Raw genomic sequence first — 19,826 nt, forward strand, 5'->3', positions numbered from 1 at the left:
TGCTATTCTTTTTTACAATGAAACAGTAAACAGCTTTATGCACTATGATTTGCCCCCCCTTCCCTTTTTTTCCTTTTTGCTTTTTCTTCTTATTTTATTTTAATTTTTTTACAACTATGAAAAGCAGTTAACACAGTAACAACAATTGTGACTGAACATCACTGATCAAACGACACATCAGCATCCGTGCTCCCTCCACCAGGACCATCAACTCTAGTTGCTTAATGTACGATCATTTACTCATTCAGGTTGCCCCACTCCCCTTCCAGAACCACGTGGACTCTTGTGGTGGGTCACACCCTTTTCCTTTGATTAAGACATATCCAATAAAAGGTTTCCAAATATTTTCTAATTTATTTTTATTTGTCAAACCTTTTTTCCATTTAATATCACAAGCTAACTTATCATTAATAGCTATATTCCAGACCTCTTTATACCAGTCAACTGTATGATAAACACCTTTTGTTTTCCAATTCCTTGCTATTATTAATCTTACTGCTGTTAATGAATTTATCATCAATTCTTTAGTATTTTGTCCCATCTGTTTGCTAAATAATGACAATAATGCTAATCCAGGGTCAACTTCAGTACTTAAATTCAATATTTTACCAATTTCTTAAGAATCCTTTCCCAGAACTCATACATTTACACTTCTACCATATATGGAAATATGTACCCATACTATAAGTTGATGCTGACTTGTGTAGCTGCCCTGAAATGTTTAATGTCAAACATAATTTGGAAAGAAATTGGAAATAAAGCTGCTACAATTATGTTCCCCTTATGCAAACCACATTTAGAATACTGTGTACAGTTCTGGTCCCTACACCTATAAAGGATACTGTGGCGCTGGGAAGTTGTGGGAAAGGGGCAATTAAATTATCAAGGGGCTAAAATGACTCACCTGTGATGGAAGGTTACAACTGTCTGTTTAGCTTAGAGATAAGGAGAACGAGGGGAGACCAGACAGAGGTGTGTGCAAAATTATGCATGGTGTGGAGAAAGCAGATAGGGAGACACTGTTCTCCCCAAAACACTAGATCCTGGGGTCATCTCATAAAGCTAATTGGTGGAAGATTCAGGACTGAGAAACGCCCCACATCACTTCCAGAAGATGCCACGGTGGCCACTGGTTTGGATGGCTTAGAATGGGTACACATTCTTTGGGTAAGGCTACTGGTTCTGGGGGCTCTATACTACTCCCAGTTACATGGGCTGGAAAATGATGCTGTATTCATGTCCTTCTTGTGGGTTTCCATGGGCAACTGGATGATCCCTATGCAAACAGAATGTTGGACCAGGTGAACCTCTGCTCTGATCCATCATGGCTCCCATGGCATATGTGCTTGGCAAAATTGACTTTAGTTGGATGCTTCTGCTAGGGAAGCCAAGATTCCACTTGGATGCCAGGAAGCACTTCCTGACAGTCAGGACCCCGAGGGTGTGCAATGGGCTTCCACGAGAGTTCGTTGAGGCCCCATCGGTGCAAGTGTTCAAGGATAGGCTGGACCTGCACATGGTGGGCATGTCGTGAGCAGAGCCGGCTGGAGGCAGGGGTCAGACTAGATGGCCCGGGAGGCCCCTTCTGACTCGCTCTGTTTCTGTGTTTCTAGGCATTGTTCAGAATCTAATTTACACTCACTCAATATCATCTGTTCTGATGGAATGACACAGCTGGATATAACCCACTGATGATCTAAACTATGGTTTGTGGAAACAAGTCAGCAACAAATCACAGTACATGAAGCTGTTTTTTGTATTATTGTTTCCTAAACTATAGTTACATGCAACCACAGTTTAGGGGTTGGACAACATTCTAAACTGTGCTTAATAAAAAATGGAATGAAGCTATCAATTTCCTTCTGGTGACCAGAGTGCGGAATGGGGGAGCAGAGGAGCCCAGCTGGGAGTTTACAGTCTTTCCTCTTATGTCTGAATGAACTGATGTCTATGCATTTAGAAACATGAACATGCTGCATCTCAGATGGGAGAAAGTTCTAGAAAAGCAGCAGCATTGCTCTGATCGAGCTACCTGCACCCCTAATTCCTCCTCCACTTGTACAGGGAGATGTTACTCAGCTGAGTTTTCCAGCAGAAGTTATGTTTTTGTCATCTCTGAAATGCTGCAGAGGAACAAACTTTTCCACAATTTTTTGTATTTACTTTGCTTTTGGGATGCTATCACATTAAATCTTTCTTTGGCTGTGCTAGTTAGTCAAATGGTTAACACCTTAGAGTCAAACATTTAATTAAAATATATAGGTCAGGATGTTTTTCTCCGATAGAAAGGACTTATACATTTCAACAAAAGGAAATCCTTTCCTTTCTTGCCCTGGAAAAGTTAAGATGTCAGTCTACTTTCCTCTTCATTCCTCTGACTAGGTTCTCTTAGGTTCTCTCTCACAAGGCCACTTCTTGAGAAAGGTGACCCTCACAACTCTGACTTCTTCCTTTCTCCCAGTCTGCACATTTTTCTTGCCTAGTTTGGATGCACACAACTGAAAAGGTGCATTTTCCTCCATCAAAAGAATCACATTTTTCCCAGACACAAAAAGCAAGCTAAGTTTTAGAAATGCAAACTGAGCTCCAAGAGGAAAATGACAGGATCTCATGAGCTGGAACACTGTACAGTCCCCGATCCCTGACTCTTCCAATGGCTGCTGTTCTTCCTCCAGAAGTCCTCTGGGAACCATGTGGCAATTGACTGGTTTTCCCAGTGAACTTGCAGCAGGAAAAGTTCGCCCGCTCACTCCTGAAAAGTACTGCAAGGGGCCCCCATTTTGTGCATGGAGCAGCGGCAGCGTGCGGCATTTGCATTCAGCCCCAAAGCCCTGCGTTTTGTCTGCTTTTGTCACAGGATCACCCAGAGAAACTGAATGGTGGAAGCCCGGTATGGGGAGCTCTGGTTTGGAAGCTTCAGTGCTTAAAGCAGGTCCTGATTCTATTATTATTATTATTATTATTATTATTATTATTATTATTATTATTACATCTGTACAGTTGTGTTTTTAAGAAAGGGAAATGTGCCTCAAGCGTGGCCACAATTTCCAAAAACAAACAAACAAGACACTGTTTGTGCAAGTCGCAGCCATATTTTCATTAATTGTTCTCCCACTTAACATACTGAGTCAGTGCCAGTATCTGAGGGGGCTCAATGGGAAATCCCTTGTGAAAGGGATGGGATAATGGCAGTGGGACTGGGAAGATCTGCCCAGAAACCCAGCACTCTTCTGTCCATCCACCTTTTCATTCTCAGCCCCTGCTCAGGAAGCAAGCCAGGCCAAGAGGACGTCCACCACCACTCGCGGATGTCTGGCTGCAGAACCAACCACCTTCTTCTGTATAATGCGCTGCGCCAACAAAAGTCACAAGTCAAATGCACGGAAGAAGTGCTCAGTTCCTGGTGGGTGAATCAGAAATGCTCTGTGCGCATGCCAGAAAGTCAGCCCAAAACTGTGCTGGAGTCTGGGGAGCTGCTGGATTCCCACCCCCAACATGGATTCCTCACATGTCCCTAAATGGTCGTCCTTCACATAGGAATTTTGCTACCATAATATGTAGTGATATAATTAAATTAGATAGGCAAATTCACAGAGGGGAAGGCTGCCCCTGGCACCTAGTCATGATGGATATCGGCTACCTCTGGAATAAGAAGCAGCAGGAATCCCAACATGAGTTGCTGTGGAACACAGGTAGGCAGGTGTGATTCTCGCCTGTGAACTTTCTCTAAACATTCAATTGCCCATTGTGCGAATGGAATGTTGGACGAAACAGGAATTTGGTCCAATGCAGCAAGGCTTTTCTTATATTCTTAAGTGAGACTGGTTGATACAAGCATCCTTCCATCTGTACCAGCTCCCTGGCCAGACCCACGTCAGTTTTAAAACCATTCGTAACTTGGAATCAGAGTAACTTTGTGCTTGCCCAGGCATTAAGGTTTTCCTCTCTTCAGTGCCCCTGGTGAGGTACAGACCATATTTACTGGGGGAACGACTTGTTTAGGTGTGGCATCTTGGTGATGGAATGCCTTCTCCACAGATGTGCACCCAGCATCTACCTTTCTGAGACTGTCTTCCCTGGCCTTTTCTCTCATTTATCTCATAATCCAATCTAGATACTCATAGCCTCCAAACCTGGAGGATTACAGGCATCCTGTGCTGAGCAGAAGGAGTGCAGAGGCAAAAGTCACCTCCAGGTTCCCCTGCCTTGCAAAACCCTTAAGTAGCTGGCTTTGTCTGAATGTCACAACCTGAAGGATGATGGAAAGAGGCTGAGGTGCTGCCTGCATCCCTCCTTGTGTGGCAGCACTGTTCTGGTCCCCTCCCTGCGCTCTGCCTACTCACAAGCCCCCTTCTCTGAGGTTGCATTTGCAACCTCAGAGAAACAGCCTGCATGGTTCTTCCTTGGCCAGCTGCATTCAGAGCTTTGGAGAGCCGTGTCCAACCTAGAAGTGGTTGAGGTTGGAGCTGGGGCTACCAAGAATCCTGTCAATATCCAGGCACCATGGGATTACGCTGCCCACTTCCGATGCATGTTTATTTTCACCAGAGCCCTCTATGTTGCACTGTGTTTCACTGTTGAACCATTGCATTATATGTATGCTCCTTAATTTGTTTTTCTTCTTGCTAGTAAGCCACTTGAGGACTTGACATACTTATAATTCATAAATAAAAACATGCATTCTAGTTCAAGAAAGAAAGAGGTATTTGATGGGTAGAAGCTTGTGAGTTCCCCTATGACTTTCCTTTCCCTCCCAACTTTCCAACAATGCCCACCCTGCGCTTGTTAGCAAGGAAGTGACAAAGAAATGTTAGATCTGCAGAAGTTGTCGGACATGTTTATACATGCTTTCAGAAATGTGATTTCTGGCTCATATGCAACTGAGGTTCATGGACCTTCATTTTTGCATTGGCTGAAAGGTTTGGGATAACGCCCTATTATGTGAAAAAGCACACACGCTTTCCTTTATATCCTAGTCACTTATTTGTGAGTGCACTCATTCTCATGCATTGGGTGTGTTAAAATGGGACTGTAAACATCTTGTGATGCTGATCTTTGTAAAAGAAAAGAGAAATTGCAATGGGGGAAAATCATGATGGAGTATGATCATTCTGAAAACAACATATTGTATATTATGTAATTATATTTTGCAACTGTTTCCAACATTCTATCAAATATTGCTTTCTCAGTATAGTAATTGTACATCTGTTCTCCATTTGTTAAAATGGTTTCCCCATATCGTACAATGACTATTATGATGCTTTAACAAAGGGAAGAAAGAGGGAGGGAAGGGGGATGATGATGAGGAGGAGGAGGAGGAAGAGGAGGAGGAGGAGAGGGAGGTTGGTCTGAAAACTGGCAGCTGGGAGAGTTTGAGTCACCAAATTAAAAAAAACCTTACATTACCCTACAGTCCTTCTGAAGCGAAGTAGGAAAGGTATGAACAGTGATAAACTTTCATCACCTCAAGGAGGTCAGCACAACATTTGCAATGGTCTTGCTATATATGTTTTCCTCTGACTACTTAATTCATGATGGCATAGTCAAAGAAAAAAGCAAGTCTGTTCAAATCTACATGGCTGTCCTAATGACTGCACTACAGACAATGGGCTTCCTAGGCAAAGAAACTGGCCCACAACTGGAACACATCTGTGCATGCGTCTTTTAGCATGAACTGAAAACAGCTTCAACATAAGCTATGCTAAAGCCACTGACCCCCAAGAAATATTGCCCAGGGCTGGCTGCTGGTTCAGTTGGCCTTTCCACAGAGGACTGAGGACAGCAACTTCGTGTTGCTGACATCACCACCAATCCCATTAATTATGCAGGCACTTCCTAGATTCTGCACGGGTGCAGTTGTTTGATTAGAAATCCATCTGTATCTATATCCATCAAATTCCTAATTTTGATCCATTCTAATGTGTCCAGTAACAGAACACAGAGCAGAGCCAGGCCAGGCATAAACGCGCGTTTCACATTCTCTGGCCTATTCATCAAGGACCAGGAGCTGGTTATTCCTCATCTGCCTGTGCAGGTTTTTATAGGAGGAAGCAGCAGCCATTCAGTTCTATGGGAGAAAATAAAGTATACTGACTGCAAAAAGAGAATGCATCCTTAAAGAAGGTAAAGAAGAATGTGAAGAATAAAGTCGATGTGTTTTGGAAGGAACAGGTAGTCTTAAATTTCCAAACTGTAGGTACAAGAAAGCCAGCTTCCAAAAATGCACATGGAGTTTATTACTTTGAAGGATATACCATGCACTGTAGGAATAAGTCCTGGTCGCACTCAGCCTGGTTTATGTTCGGAAACAGAATGTGTCACTTGCAGACACTGTGGAGGGGATGCTCCTAAACAGGGTGGCCAGGCCTCCACAAAGCAGGATGCGTCCCAAGGGAGATGCAATGTGCTTGCTGGCATCCATTCCCTGCTCAAGGTCTCATCCACACAGGCCAGCCAGTGTGCTGCCAAAAGCAAAATAATAGCAGCAATAACGCTTAAAGCCCCTGGGTTACAAGTTAAACATTTGCTTGGTGGCTACAGTTTAATACGGCATTCAACCTCCTCAGTAACTAGATGTTTGCACTCCTCCCAAAATGCATCTCTGCCCGTGTAAGTGTTCCTCCCAGTCTCTCTCTCTCCAGCGTTCCTTCTCAAGGGGAATTTACATAACAACATGGGACACACAAAATGCTTCAAAGCCACCAACCATGACAGTGCAAATTACTATCATTTGTCAACCCTGTGTGCAAGGTGCTCCACTTCAGGCAACAGAGATTGGTTACATGCTGTGTGTAGTTTGTGTGGCAAGAGAAGATCATCATGCATGGCACTCACAAATGCTCGGTCGCTTGCTGGGGTGGGAGGAGGAGGGGAGCGCTGAGGCAGGCGCCAGAGAAGCCCACGGCTACTTACCCGCCATAGGCTGGGATCGGAGGTGGGGGAGCTGCTGCACGAAAGGTGTTATAGACAGTACGGCCTCTCCCTCTGAGGTGTGCCCCTCTGTACGCAGCAGCTGCACTTGCGGCAGGGTAAGGGAAACCTGGCACTGAAAAAGACAAGCAGAAACAAAGGACGTGCATGCCAATCCGACTCCTTCGGTTCTGTTCTGTTCCATAAAAATGACAGTGCCTTGGGACTGGAAGGGAGAGATCTGCTCTGGAATCTCCAGTTGGGACAGGGCTGGGATTGGGTCCACAGGGAGCAAAACTTGCCCATCCAATGTGGTGCTCTCAGGCTTGCTCACACATGGAACTTTCCCTAGATAGCATGGATGCCTTTGATAATTTTGCATGACTAATGAAAGCTACTCATAACATATAGCTGCATCTGTCCACTTTAGTTTCATCCACATCTTTTGTATTTTGGGATCCATTACTTTAGCTGGCAATTTTTATATGCTTCTAACATTTTTTAGTGTATAAGTACAGAATTATGGTGCTTCTGGTATCGGGGGCAGATTTTTGTTTAGGGAAAAATGAAACAGAAAATTTAGGCCACTGAAAGCCAGTGAAAGCCTAGCAATTAATTCACAGTTCGCATTATTCAGACTCACACTTTATTTATTTGCATATTTATATATTATTCATTTATTTATACAATTTATTACCTGCTTTTCATTTTAAAATAATTCCACAATGGGGTGCAGTACCAATACAACATAATGAAATCACATAGCATCAACAAAAATGCATGGCAAAACAGGACAACAGGAAGACTGGTAAGTAAGTTGACAGCAAGTAAGCTTACTAAGCAGCTTGTGTAAAGCACAGTAGCACAGATTCAGTCAAGGGTTCAGGTGAACAAGTACACCTTTTGTTGGTGCCAAGAGCACGTAAGACCCTGCATCTGACAGCATATGAAAAATTGCAATACTGGATGTACTTGGCTGAGTCTTTTCCATCTGTGTTTCATGACTTGTCAGAAATCCTTCATTCCATCATCTGCTCATTGATAGAATTCAATTATGCAAGAAGAGGTTTGCACATTTGCAAAATTTGTACCACTGCAAAGTTGCAGTTTTAAACATGAGGAAACATCAGCCCAAAATATATGAATCCCCCCAAAACATGCATTTTCACCCTTGAGTCTAAGAGGAGGCACAAATACACATTTTCAGTAGATGCATTTTTAAAATTTATTTCTTATTTTTCAGTGACTACATATAGAAGAAATCAGGGAAAGTAAAACCAAAAGCCCCATGCAACTCAGGAAAATATGTCCTGCAGTGAATTTCTGTGGGTTAGAGTCCTAGAAATATCAATTCATTTGAATCCACTGGGAATTTTTCTGACATCCCCAATTGTCAGAGTTACAGAATGTCTCATGTCATTCAGCCATCCTTAAATCAGGTGATATTTCACTGATTTGGGGGGAAATCCGCTTTCAGCAGATGTCATTCTGCAGGTACAAGCAGTGGTGTAATCTGTGTGTGACATGAGGACGTTTGCTTTCAAATTCTTGCAACCAATTGAGCATGTGGTTCATTCACCATTTCCATAACTGTACAAGCTATTTGCTAACAAACATGAACAAATCCATTTACACTTTCAAAGAATTATAGTTAATTATCAGTCTTTAACCACAGAAAGGATATACTGTGACACCAAAACTGTTACTGAATGTGGCCTATATTAATATATGTCAGGCACATGTTCGGGGGAAGCTTACATACGTGACTTAAGTCTTGCAGTGGAGCAGAATTAGCCAAGCAGGTAAGCATATGTCTGCATGTTCTTTTAGTAATATGGAGTTCCTTACTGGAAGGATGATTGTATTCACCTCCAATTTCACATGCCAGTCTGAACTGTCTTCCCCAGAAGCAGCTGCCCTTTCTTTCCTTTTATGACTCTGCATTCTGCAACACCTGCTTCCACTCAGTCAGTTACCAATTCTAAGCCTTAGTTTTTGCTGGGTTCATCCCTTTATCATTCCATTATCTGGAGTAGGTGCTTTCTCTTTGTGGAATGGGCAGTCTTCTTGCATGCCGGTGCTTGACCCTGCCCCTGTCACCCTGCCCCTTCTGCATCCACATGGCCTCTGCAAGCAGTTCCCTTAAATCGTTTAGTGTTCCACTACGAAAGGCATCCCGTTTAGGGGTGGTTTCGTTTCATTTTGTCTTGGTTCGCTCCGGCTCGTCTCGTTTGTTCCTTTAAGATTTCATGCCCCATATCTATACTAGTCTTCTCCAGCCTGGTGTCATCCAGAAGATCTGTTCCTTCAGCCTCACCTGGCATGGTCAATGGTCAATAATGTAAGGAGGCACAGTCCAAACATCTGAGAAGAACCTTGTAGGGGAAAGCTGGTCTGTACTGTACTTCACTGAGGTGACAGCCACAAGCTTAAGATAAGCTTAGGGCCAAACTAAAGATCCTGCTAGTTTACTTTCTAACTTGAGTGTAAGAGCACTTGACCTTGAGTTAGACTGGGACATGCTGATTTGAAAGGGAAGATTTATGTCCCACCCCAACTCCCAACACACACACATACTGCAGCAGGAATTTAAAAAAAGAGAGCAAAAGGAAACCAACCCCTTTGGCATAATCAGATAGATACTTTTTTACTTCTCCCAGTGGGATTTTGAGGTGAAAGGAGGGGTAGTGAAGCTTCAAACCCCCCTCCAAAGTTGCCACGGTCTGGACTGCACCCATGTGAGTAAGCCCACCTCCCACAGTTCTGCTAAATGAGACTGGCTGAATGCTTAATTCAGTCCTCGTAAAGGCCACCTTCTCTTCCACTCCACCCAAGTCCCACAAGGCTTTGGAGGAAGAGGAGGAAACCTGTCCAGGTGCCTGCTTGCCTCACCCAGCCTTCCTGAGAGGCCACCTGTTTCTAAGGGAGAGAAGATGAGAGCTGTAACGAGGGAAGTCACTGGCAGAAGACATGGCCTCTCTGAGTCTGCTTTAAACACAGTGCCACAGGAGCGGAAAGACAAGCGACCATGACTTACTTCAGGGCAAGCCCACAGAGCACCGGATCACAGTCCCACTTCAGTGATCTCTACTGCATTTCTACTGATGTTCCTGCCATAATTTGCAAATGTCACAGCTTCTTTTTACTGATGCACGTCCTCATTTATTTTATCTCTTGGCAATGCTTACTCCTCATTCCTTCACCCTGTTACAGTCACCACTGAATTTCATTTGCACTGAAATCCCGAGATGTAGAGGTTCCCTCTCATATAGAATCTGCATAAAGGAAGCTAAAGGCATTTGGGTTAGGGTTAAGGCATGGGGGGGGGGGGGGGGGGGGAGCAAGGCCTGCACATTCATCAATGCCACTGCACTCTGCCCAGTTATAAATTCAGGGTGCATTTGGGTACTCTGCTCATGCAGTGGAGCAGAGGAATTCCAAGAGAAACCGTAAAAGCTCATTAAGGCTACCATTATTTCTCAGGTAGGCGTCACATATCCTTAGCTTTAAGTGACAGTCTGGTTAAGCAGTAGTACTTGAAGTTCGATGGAAAATTTTGAAGGTGTTTTACTGGGTTGCAGAGAGGTCTATAAGGGATCTCTTTCAACTAACGTCTCGAACACAATTCCATTAAAATTTAAGCAGTTGCTTAAATATTGGGGTGGGAAGTGGAAGAGGACAGTGCCCCTCGGGATACACGACACACACAGTGATGAATGAATGCAACTCCCTGAGATCAAGCAGAGCAGCAGAGAGTGCTGAGTTGCCTCAATAAACGGAGAGCGCTGAGCTTGAGGGTATCTTCTGCAGCCAGAATCTTAAGCAAGCGAGTAAAACAAATACTACTGATTAAACCCAAGTAAAAGAAAGTGAGTAGAGGTAATGATGCATCAAAAGATAAATTTGACACTAGAAGACAGACACTTTGCCAAAATCATGGAGGATTTTCTCTGGATTTCAAATCATATTTTCAAAGCCATACTGAAATGAAAATAAAAATAAGAACCCCCACCATGCAGAAGCTATCAGAAGCAAGTATTTTATCATCTGCCTACCTATCCATCTTCACAAGCAAGCACATACACCAAGTTCTATCAATTGCCTTGCAAGGAAGACTGCAAAAGGATGAGGCAGGTGAAGACTTTAAGGACTGCTCTAGGGGGACTTCCTACCTATTCACCTGCCCCCAGGGCCATCCACTATCAGCAGCTATGCAGTAAGGATTCCAGGGAAGAAGCAAAAATAGATGTGGGTAAGACCAGACACCTGCTCCTGTTCCAGCTGGTCTCACCTTTCCACAAGGTTCTCTTCACCAATGGGCAGTGTACTAGACTGAGGAGACCTGGGTTCGAGACTGCACTTGGCCTTGAAGCTCACTTTGGGCCATTTCCTGTTTCTCAGCCAATCCTTACCATGCATGCTTTTGGTGAGAATACAAAGGGGAGGAGAGGGTTTGTAGGTCGGCCTGGGCTCCTTGAAGGGGAAAAAGAGAAGTGGGATGCAAATACATTGGGATGCAATCCTATATTGTTTAGACAGGCAGAAGATTGTGCCTTTAATAAATGAACGAACAAATGAACGAATGAACACATGTCGGCTTGCAATCTGCTATGGTCTTGGAATGAGCTTCAAGATGGGATTCGGACAACTTCAGTGAGCCCAAGTTTCACTGATACCAAATGCATGCTGCATTCAAAGCAAATGCATGCTGCATTCAAAGCACATGGAACTCTCCAAAGCAAGGGTGATGATGAAGATACAGAAAGAGACATTTCCATTTATTTGGTTCTTGCTCCTGTTCTGTGCCATCCAATAATCTCTGATTTATTGCAAACTCATGAACAGAAGCCCTCCAAAACTCCTGTCCATGACAGCCCAGCTCTTCTCTTCTAAATCCAAGGCTGTGGCTTTCTATGTGCAGTCAATATTGTATTTGGTCTTCCACTTCTTCTGCCATTTGGGTTTCCCTAGCATGAGGGCCTTCTCCAGTGTGAATTTTTATCTCGACAAATTCAAAATGGTGGCTCACTTTTTGGAATCAATCCATCTCGAAATAAATAATCCATTTCTTTATTGTGATTATTCTGTTGTTGTTCTTTGGTTTTATAATAATGATAATAAAACCAAATAATAATAGCCACCTAGGGACATTGAGTATCCAGCAGCATATAAATGGAAACATAAATAGGTAGATAAATATAAACAAAGAAAGAAATTCAAATAAATAACTAGGAGGTTGCTCTTATATAAGTTCCACTAGAATGGGGTCAAGGCACACCTAGTGGTGCATAGATATCTGCAACCTTCTGCAGAGATGTATAGAGATATGCCACCCTCTGATCATCATCATCATCATCATCCTCATCACTACCACCACCACCACATATCTATCTTCTTAGAAGGGCCATGAGGTGCTCTACCTCCTGCTCTCCATTTTATCCTTACAACAACAACCCTGTGAGGTAGGTTAGGCGATGAGGGGGATATCAGTCCATAGTAACCCAGAGAGCGCCATGTCCAGTACAGACTAGAACCCAGATCTCCCGGTCCCAGTGCAACACACTAACCACAAGCCACACTGAGCCTAACCACTGTACCACATTGCTATGATTCAGATAAAAGGAATCACATTGTGGAATCCTTGTTAAAGAAAAAAGCCAGTTCCTTGGAAATGGGGACGGGGAGGGGGTGGTCTGTGAATGATAGTCCAAGGTCTGAAATGTATAGACTTCGACTTTAAATCTGTGTTCAGCCCAGAAGCTGTGAACTTGGTAAATCCTGATAAAACCAGAATTGAAATGAATTGCTCACACATTCCTTGAGGCCATGCTGTAGAATACAAAAGAATACTGGATACTGGATAGAGCTCTGCTACTACTGGGAATGGAGGATAATTTCGTTCAGTTCACATTTGGTTATGAACTTACCAAATTTGTTTTTCCCTGACTGAAGTGGAAACCAGAATGAAGTTATCCTTGAGTGTTTGCATTTTTCAGAATTTCGTGATGCCATTTCCCAACTTCCCCTGCCTCTCCCAAATAAGGAAAAAGTGTATTAGAAGAAGTTGTACTTTTTCCATATTATGAGAGAAAAATTAAAAGCATACTACATTGGAAAACTCTTGCATAAAATGTATATAACTTCTGAAACTTTTTGTGCAAGGTTTTGTTGCTTTGCTTTATTTTGTTTTGTTTTGTTGCATGCTGATACGGAAAGGTGATGCTACCAACTCTGCAAAGCTGACTTAAAAGTGACTCAGTCTATTGTCCCAACTAGTTTGTTATGGTGTGTTCCAGTTGTGAGTGTCCAGGTCTTTCCTAGACCTGTATTAAAAAACAAAAACCCAGGAGATGCTGAAAACTGAACCTGGCATTGCACTTGGAATATGGCAACTCGTGTGCTCCACCACAAATCTACAGACCCTCCTATGGGGTCTCACACTTAAAACATGATCCTTTAACATGGTACTCAAAGGGGAAACCAACTACAAATGCTATGCTGATATAATTGCAAAGAAGATTGAATTCAACCCTTAATCCATGTCCTTCCAGAAGTGGTAGCAATATGTTGTTGTTAGTCACGAAGTCGTGTCTGACCCATTGCGACCCCATGGACAACATTCCTCCAGGCCTCCTGTCCTCCACCATCCCCGGAGTCCACTCAAGCTCACACCAACTGCTTCAGTGACTCCATCTACCCACCTCATTCTCTGCTGTTCCCTTCTTCTTTTGCCATCTATTGTTCCCAGCATCAGGCTCTTCTCCAGGGAGTCCTTCCTTCTCATTAGGTGGCCAAAGTATTTGAGTTTCATCTTCAGGATCCGGCCTTCTAAAGAGCATTCAGGGTTGATCTCCTCTAGGACTGATCAGTTTGATCGCCTTGCAGTCCAAGGGACTCGCAGGAGTCTCCTCCAGCACCACAATTCAAAGGCCTCAATCCTTTGGCACTCGGCCTTCCTTATGGTCCAGCCTTCACAGCCATACATTGCAACTGGGAAAACCATAGCCTTGACTACATGCACTTTTGTTGGCAGGGTGATGTCTCTGCTTTTTGGTATGCAATCAGATTTGCCATAGCTTTCCTCCCCAGGAGCAAGCGTCCTTTAATTTCTTGGCTGCAGTCCCCATCTGCGGTGATCATGGAGCCCAGGAAAATAAAATCTGTCACTACCTCCATTTCTTCCCCATCTATTTGCCAGGAAGTGAGAGGACCGGATACCATGATCTTAGTTTTCTTAATGCAGAGTTTCAAGCCAACTTTTGCACTCTCCTCCTTCACCTGCATCAAGAGGTTCTTTAGTTCCTCTTCACTTTCTGCCATTAGAGTGTTATCATCTGCTTATCTGAGGTTGTTGATATTTCTCCCAGCAATATCAACCTTAAACTGGATTGCAAGAATGCATTTTAACGTTGAACTTTTGGAAGACACGGAGAAGTGCAACCGGAGAAAACTGAAATCAGTACTTTGACACACCAAATTAGTTCTATAATAAGCATGTGAGCATACAACACTGTGCATACCTGTACAGGGGCAGAGTTTAGATAAAACAACAAAGTGGCCATTGCTATGGAGAAGGTAAATGCATAAAAGGAGAGCACATCATTATGCTTACTCCTGAATTGCAATCAAATTCTAATTTATCCCAAATGATATTAATAAATACATTTTATCCCATTCATTTCCATACTTAATAATTATCTGGAAGGCCATAAAGCTGGAAAAAACTCCCCCCCCCCCAAAAAAAAAGGCAATACACAAGCTAACACACACATCAATCCATGCTAGAGATTCCCAGATGGGATGCCTATTATAAACTGCGTATTCAGGTTTTGAAGCTCAGGGATAGATGACAAACTAGCAGATGCAAAACTCAACAGGGGGGCACATACCCCATCGAGGCATAAAACATACAGCCTCTTTAATGGTCAATTATTCTTTGCATTCCAGCTCTAAACTGAATTTGCATAAGAGTGCCATATGCTGAAAGGAAGGTGTGTCATCAAAATGAATGCAAGATACTCTTCTCCTTACTCTGTTCCTTGTCCCGCATTCCTGATCTCGTCCTGCTGCCCTCTGAGGTCTACAAGGCAGTGAACTAAATGTTCAGAATCACTCCTGAACATTTCACTTGCATTATCGAAATCTCTTCATCTTAAAATACTTTCCACCCTACAGGAGCCTCTGCCAGTGCGGCCTCAACAGGTGAGGAAGGCATTCTCTCACAGGCAGCAGTTGAAGGAAAGTAAATAATGCACATCACTGATGTGCAACTGGCCCAACATTCCTTCACATCCTAATGCTCATCTTAATGAAGGTGTTACTGCTCTGTATTTCATTGCTGTCAATGGGTGACATGCTGTAAAGTCACAGAAACACCGAATCACAGAACGGTGGAGTTAGAAGGGGCCATCGGTGCTCAGTGCAGAACTCCAGATTAAACCATCCCTCTCCTGGATGTCTGTCTGCATCTGGACTACCATTAGCATGGGACAACCACAAACCTCCAGGGTAATTAGTTCCATTGTTATAATGTTCTAATGATCAGGAACTGTTTCCTGATATGTAGCTGGAACCTGACTTCCTGCAACTTGAGCCCATTAGGGCATGGTTGACTGACTGGAAGCAGAAGGTAACCATTAGCGGGGAATCATCGGGATGGCTCTGTCCTGGGGCCGATCCTGTTTCACCTTTTCATTAACAACATAGAAGAAGGGGTGAACAGTCTGATCAAATTCGCAGACGACACTAAAACTGGAGCAGTGGAGGAGCAGGTACTCCAGATCCAAAAGGATCTGGACAGGCTATGGAAATGGGCAGGAGACAACAGCATGGCGTTCAATGTGGATAAGTGCAAGGTCTTGCACTTGGGGCATAGGAATAGCTGTCATAAGCACAGGTTGGGGGACAAGTGGCTGGAGAACAGCACTTGTGAAGGGGACCTCAGGGTACTGGTTGACTGCAGGCTAAACATGAGTCAGCAGTGTGATGCGGTGGCCAAGAGGGCGAACGGCACCCTTGGTTGCATAGCCAGAAGCATGGCTTCTAGATCGAGAGAGGTATTACTGCCACTCTATACGACTCTGGTGTGCCCGCAACTGGAGTATTGTGCTCAGTTTTGGGCCCTTCATTACAGAAAGGATATAGCCAGGTTAGAGTCAGTGCAGCTTAAGGCCACGAGGTTGGTGGCCGGTTTGCAGGGGATGCTGTATGAGGCGAGACTGAGGGAACTGGGTCTTTTCAGCCTGGAGAAGAGGAGGCTCAGAGGGGATATGTTGGCAACATACAGGTATGTGAGGGGATGTCACATGGAGATGGGTAGAAACCTGTTCTCCCCTCTGGAGGAAGGCAGGACACGCTCCAATGGAGCCAAGGTTCCATTTAGATGCCAGGAAGCACTTCCTGACAGTTAGGACCCCGAGGGTGTGGAATGGGCTTCCACAAGAGGTCGTTGAGGCCACATGAGTGCGGGTGTTCAAGGATAGGCTGGACGTCCACATGGTGGGCATGTCGTGAGTGGAGCCAGCTGGTGCCGGAGGTCAGACTAGATGGCTCGGGAGGCCCCTTCTGACTCGCTCTGTTTCTATGTTTCTTCCATGTCTTGCACTCTGTGATGATTGAGAAGGGATCTGGTCCTTCCTCTTTGTGATGGACTTTCAAATACTTGAAGAGTGCTTTCGTATCTTTCCACAGTCTTCTATTCTCAAGGCTTCTATTCTTTCCACTTCTCCTCACAGGGCTTTGTTCCCAGTCCCTGGATCATCCTTGTAGGCCTCCGCAGAACCCTTTCCAGCTTGTCTGTCTTCAACTGTGGTGCCCAGAACTGGTCACAGTTCTCCAGATAAGGCTTAGGATTTGCCCTTTTTGCAGCCATAGCACATTGTTGACTCATCTTCAGCTAGTGCTCTACAACAGCTCCAGAATCCTTCTCCCTTGCAGTACTGTGGAGCCAAGTATTCCCCATCTTGTAACAATGCATCTGGTTTCTTTTTCTTAGGTACAGAAGTTACATTTGTCCTGACTGAATTCTGTTGTTTTTAGCCAGTGCTCCAACCTATCAAGATCAGCCTGAATCTGATTTTTGTCTTCCGAAGTATTAGCTACGGTATCTCACCCAGTTTTGTGTCATCTGCAAATGTGATCATTGTGGCCTGCACTGCCTCATCCAAATCATTAATAAAAATGTTGAAGAGACCCAGGCCCAGGACAGAACCCCATGGGCCCCACCCGTCACCTCTCCCCAGTTTGAGAAGGTGCCATTGGTGTGCACTCTTTGAGTCTGATTGTGTAGTCAACTGTGGATCCACTTGCGTATTGTTCCGGCTAGCTCACTTTTAGCTAGCTTCCTAATAACGAGCTCATGAGGCACTTTGTCCAAAGTTTTGCTGAAGGCAGGATAGATTATATTGACAGAATTCCCACAGTCCATCAGGAAGGTTACCCAACCCAAAAATGAAATGAGATGAGTCTGGCAGGATTTATTCTGGAGGAATTCATGTTGACTTATAATAATCACTGCATTGCTTTCAAGCTGTTTGCAGATTGCTTTATAATCTGGTCTAGAATTTTCCCAGCGATTGATGTCAGACTGACCGGTCCGTAGTTCTTCTTTGTTTCTTGAAGACAGGTACAACATTAACCCTTCTCCAGGCACTTTTCCTCTCTTCCATGATTTCTTAAAGACAATAGAAATAGACAGTTCTGAAATAGACAGCAGCTTCATTATGACCAGGGTGGGGTTCACTGGGTCCTGGGATTTAAACGTTGTTCACAGTGTGAAGGAAAGGCAGTAACAAGTCTTGCTGGACCACACCAAAGGCTTGCCTGTCATAGAAGCAAAGATTAATAGAAAGGGGCCATGAAGGCCATCAGGTCCAACCCACTGCTGTTGCAGGACACCATGTTGCACCATCCACTCAGATGGCTGTCCAGTTTCATCTTGAATGTCTCCAGTGCGGGAGCGCCCACCACCTCTCCAGGCAGCTGGTTCCACTGTCCTATTGTTCTGGCAGTGAGGGATCCCTTCCTGATGTCTAGCCTAAATCTGGGTTGTCACAGCTCGACTTGATTATTCCATGTTCTGCACTCTGGTATCAGTTAGAAGAGATCTTGACCTTCCTTTCTGTGACATCTTTTGAGGTACTTATAGAGCAATACAATGTCCTCCCTCTGTCTCCTCTCCTCTCCTCATGGATGAACATGCCCAGTTGTCTCAGTCTCTCCTCATAGGGCAGTGTTTCCAAACCCTGGATCATTGTTGTTGCCCTCCTCTGGACTGTTTCTGCATCTTTCTTAAATCTGGGTGCCCAGAACTGGACACAGTATTCCAGATGAGGTATGATTAGTGAGGAGTATAAGAGAAACACTACTTCTCATGATTTGGAAGTAATACTTCTGTTAATGCATTCCAAAATAGCATTTGCCCTTCTGGTAGCTACATTGCATTGTTGGCTCATATTTAGCCAATTGTACACAATTACTCCAAGAACTTTTTCTTTCTCAGTTCTGTTGAGCCACATATTCTCCATCTTGTATCGATGTCTGTAGTTTCTTTTTCCTAGGTGGAGGACTTGGCACTTGTCCTTATTGAATCTCGTTCTTCTGTTGCTTTCAGCCAGTGTTCAAGTTTATCGAGATCCCCGTGGATCTTCATTCTGTCTTCAAGGGTGTTTGCTATTCTGCCTGGTTTTGTATCATCAGCAGAGTTGATTATCTTTCCTTGTACTTCCTCATCTTCAGTTAATAAAGATGCTGAAGAGCACTGGGCCCAGGACTGAAACCTGCAGCACCTCACTAGTTACCTCCCTCCAGTTTGAGAAGGTGCCATTGATGAACACTCTTTGTGTACCAAATGTTGATTGTTTGTGCAGAAGTGGCTCTGCATCTTGTGGACAGTGTATAAAGGGCCATATGGTATGTTCTGGATCCCCAGCTTTGAGGATGGAGAAGAGTGTTGACAGTGGAGCTGAGGATCCATGCCTGGATCCCCCATCCACAACCCCATGGATGGTGATATGGAAAGAACTGCAACAGCTGCTTCTCTGAGGCCATAAGAGTAACCTTGGAGGAGGAGTAAAGAGGGTATTTTGGGGGGAGAGAATAGAGGAGACTCAGTTCACCAGGATCCAATGTCTTCTGGCAGTGTCTCAGTCTCCTCTCCTTCCCACTTCACTTCCCATTGCAGCATTTGGATGACCAAATCTACATGGCTGATTGGCAGGGTGGGAGGAAAGGGGGAATGAAGATAACTCTGTACGCCTTCCACCCTACATAAGATATCCATAATTCTCAGAGTTTGGGGGCTTGAGGGCGTCCACACTGGACTGAAACTTAACTTGCACTGGCATTTAATGCAATTTCTAGCTGCTTTGGTATTTTCATTCAATCAAATTTATGTGCAATTCTGGAAAATTAGGGGGGAAAGACCTAAAATTCTGTGGAATCTGCATAACTCAGAAAATTCTGGTCTACTGTAGAATCTGTGGGGAAGAGTCATAACGATCCAAAATCATTTGCATCCATTTTTAAAAAATTTCTCTGACATCTATATTCAATTCATTCTAGTCTTCTGGATATAATACACAGCCTCATTAGATCTTATTTATTTTCTAGTTGATTGTATAGGTGATATTCATGTTATCAATGGCACAGAAATTAAATGATGCACTTGGATGCAGGAACCAAACCATTCCTCAACCTAATCCTGGATGTTTTGAAATGAGAGAAAATCTGCAATAGTTGAAGTGAATACAGGAATATTTTCTCCCATTTCCTTGCTTCATATATCACATTTATTTCTGAGAATATGTATTCTGGTCACAGAAACATATCATTAATTTGCCATTGTGCTGAACACTACATCAATATTAGCAGTGTTGTTGAACGCATTTTGGAGAGTTTCTTTTCCATGCATTGAAAAG

General features: G+C 43.8%; 1 protein-coding gene across 2 annotated transcripts in view; it reads right to left on the reverse strand.

The window, feature by feature from the left end:
• Positions 1-19,826, reverse strand: part of LOC123017274 (RNA binding protein fox-1 homolog 1) — a 242,826-nt gene that overhangs the window by 82,652 nt on the left and 140,348 nt on the right. For both annotated transcript variants that reach the window (XM_044418531.1, XM_044418532.1), the window contains exon 8: positions 6,913-7,045. In XM_044418531.1, coding sequence (XP_044274466.1) covers positions 6,913-7,045 — 133 coding nt within the window. The remainder of the gene's footprint in view (positions 1-6,912; positions 7,046-19,826) is intronic.

The sequence above is a fragment of the Varanus komodoensis genome, unplaced genomic scaffold (assembly GCF_004798865.1).
Source record: "Varanus komodoensis strain SLA01 unplaced genomic scaffold, ASM479886v1 scaffold90, whole genome shotgun sequence".
In the NCBI taxonomy this organism is placed as follows: domain Eukaryota; kingdom Metazoa; phylum Chordata; class Lepidosauria; order Squamata; family Varanidae; genus Varanus; species Varanus komodoensis.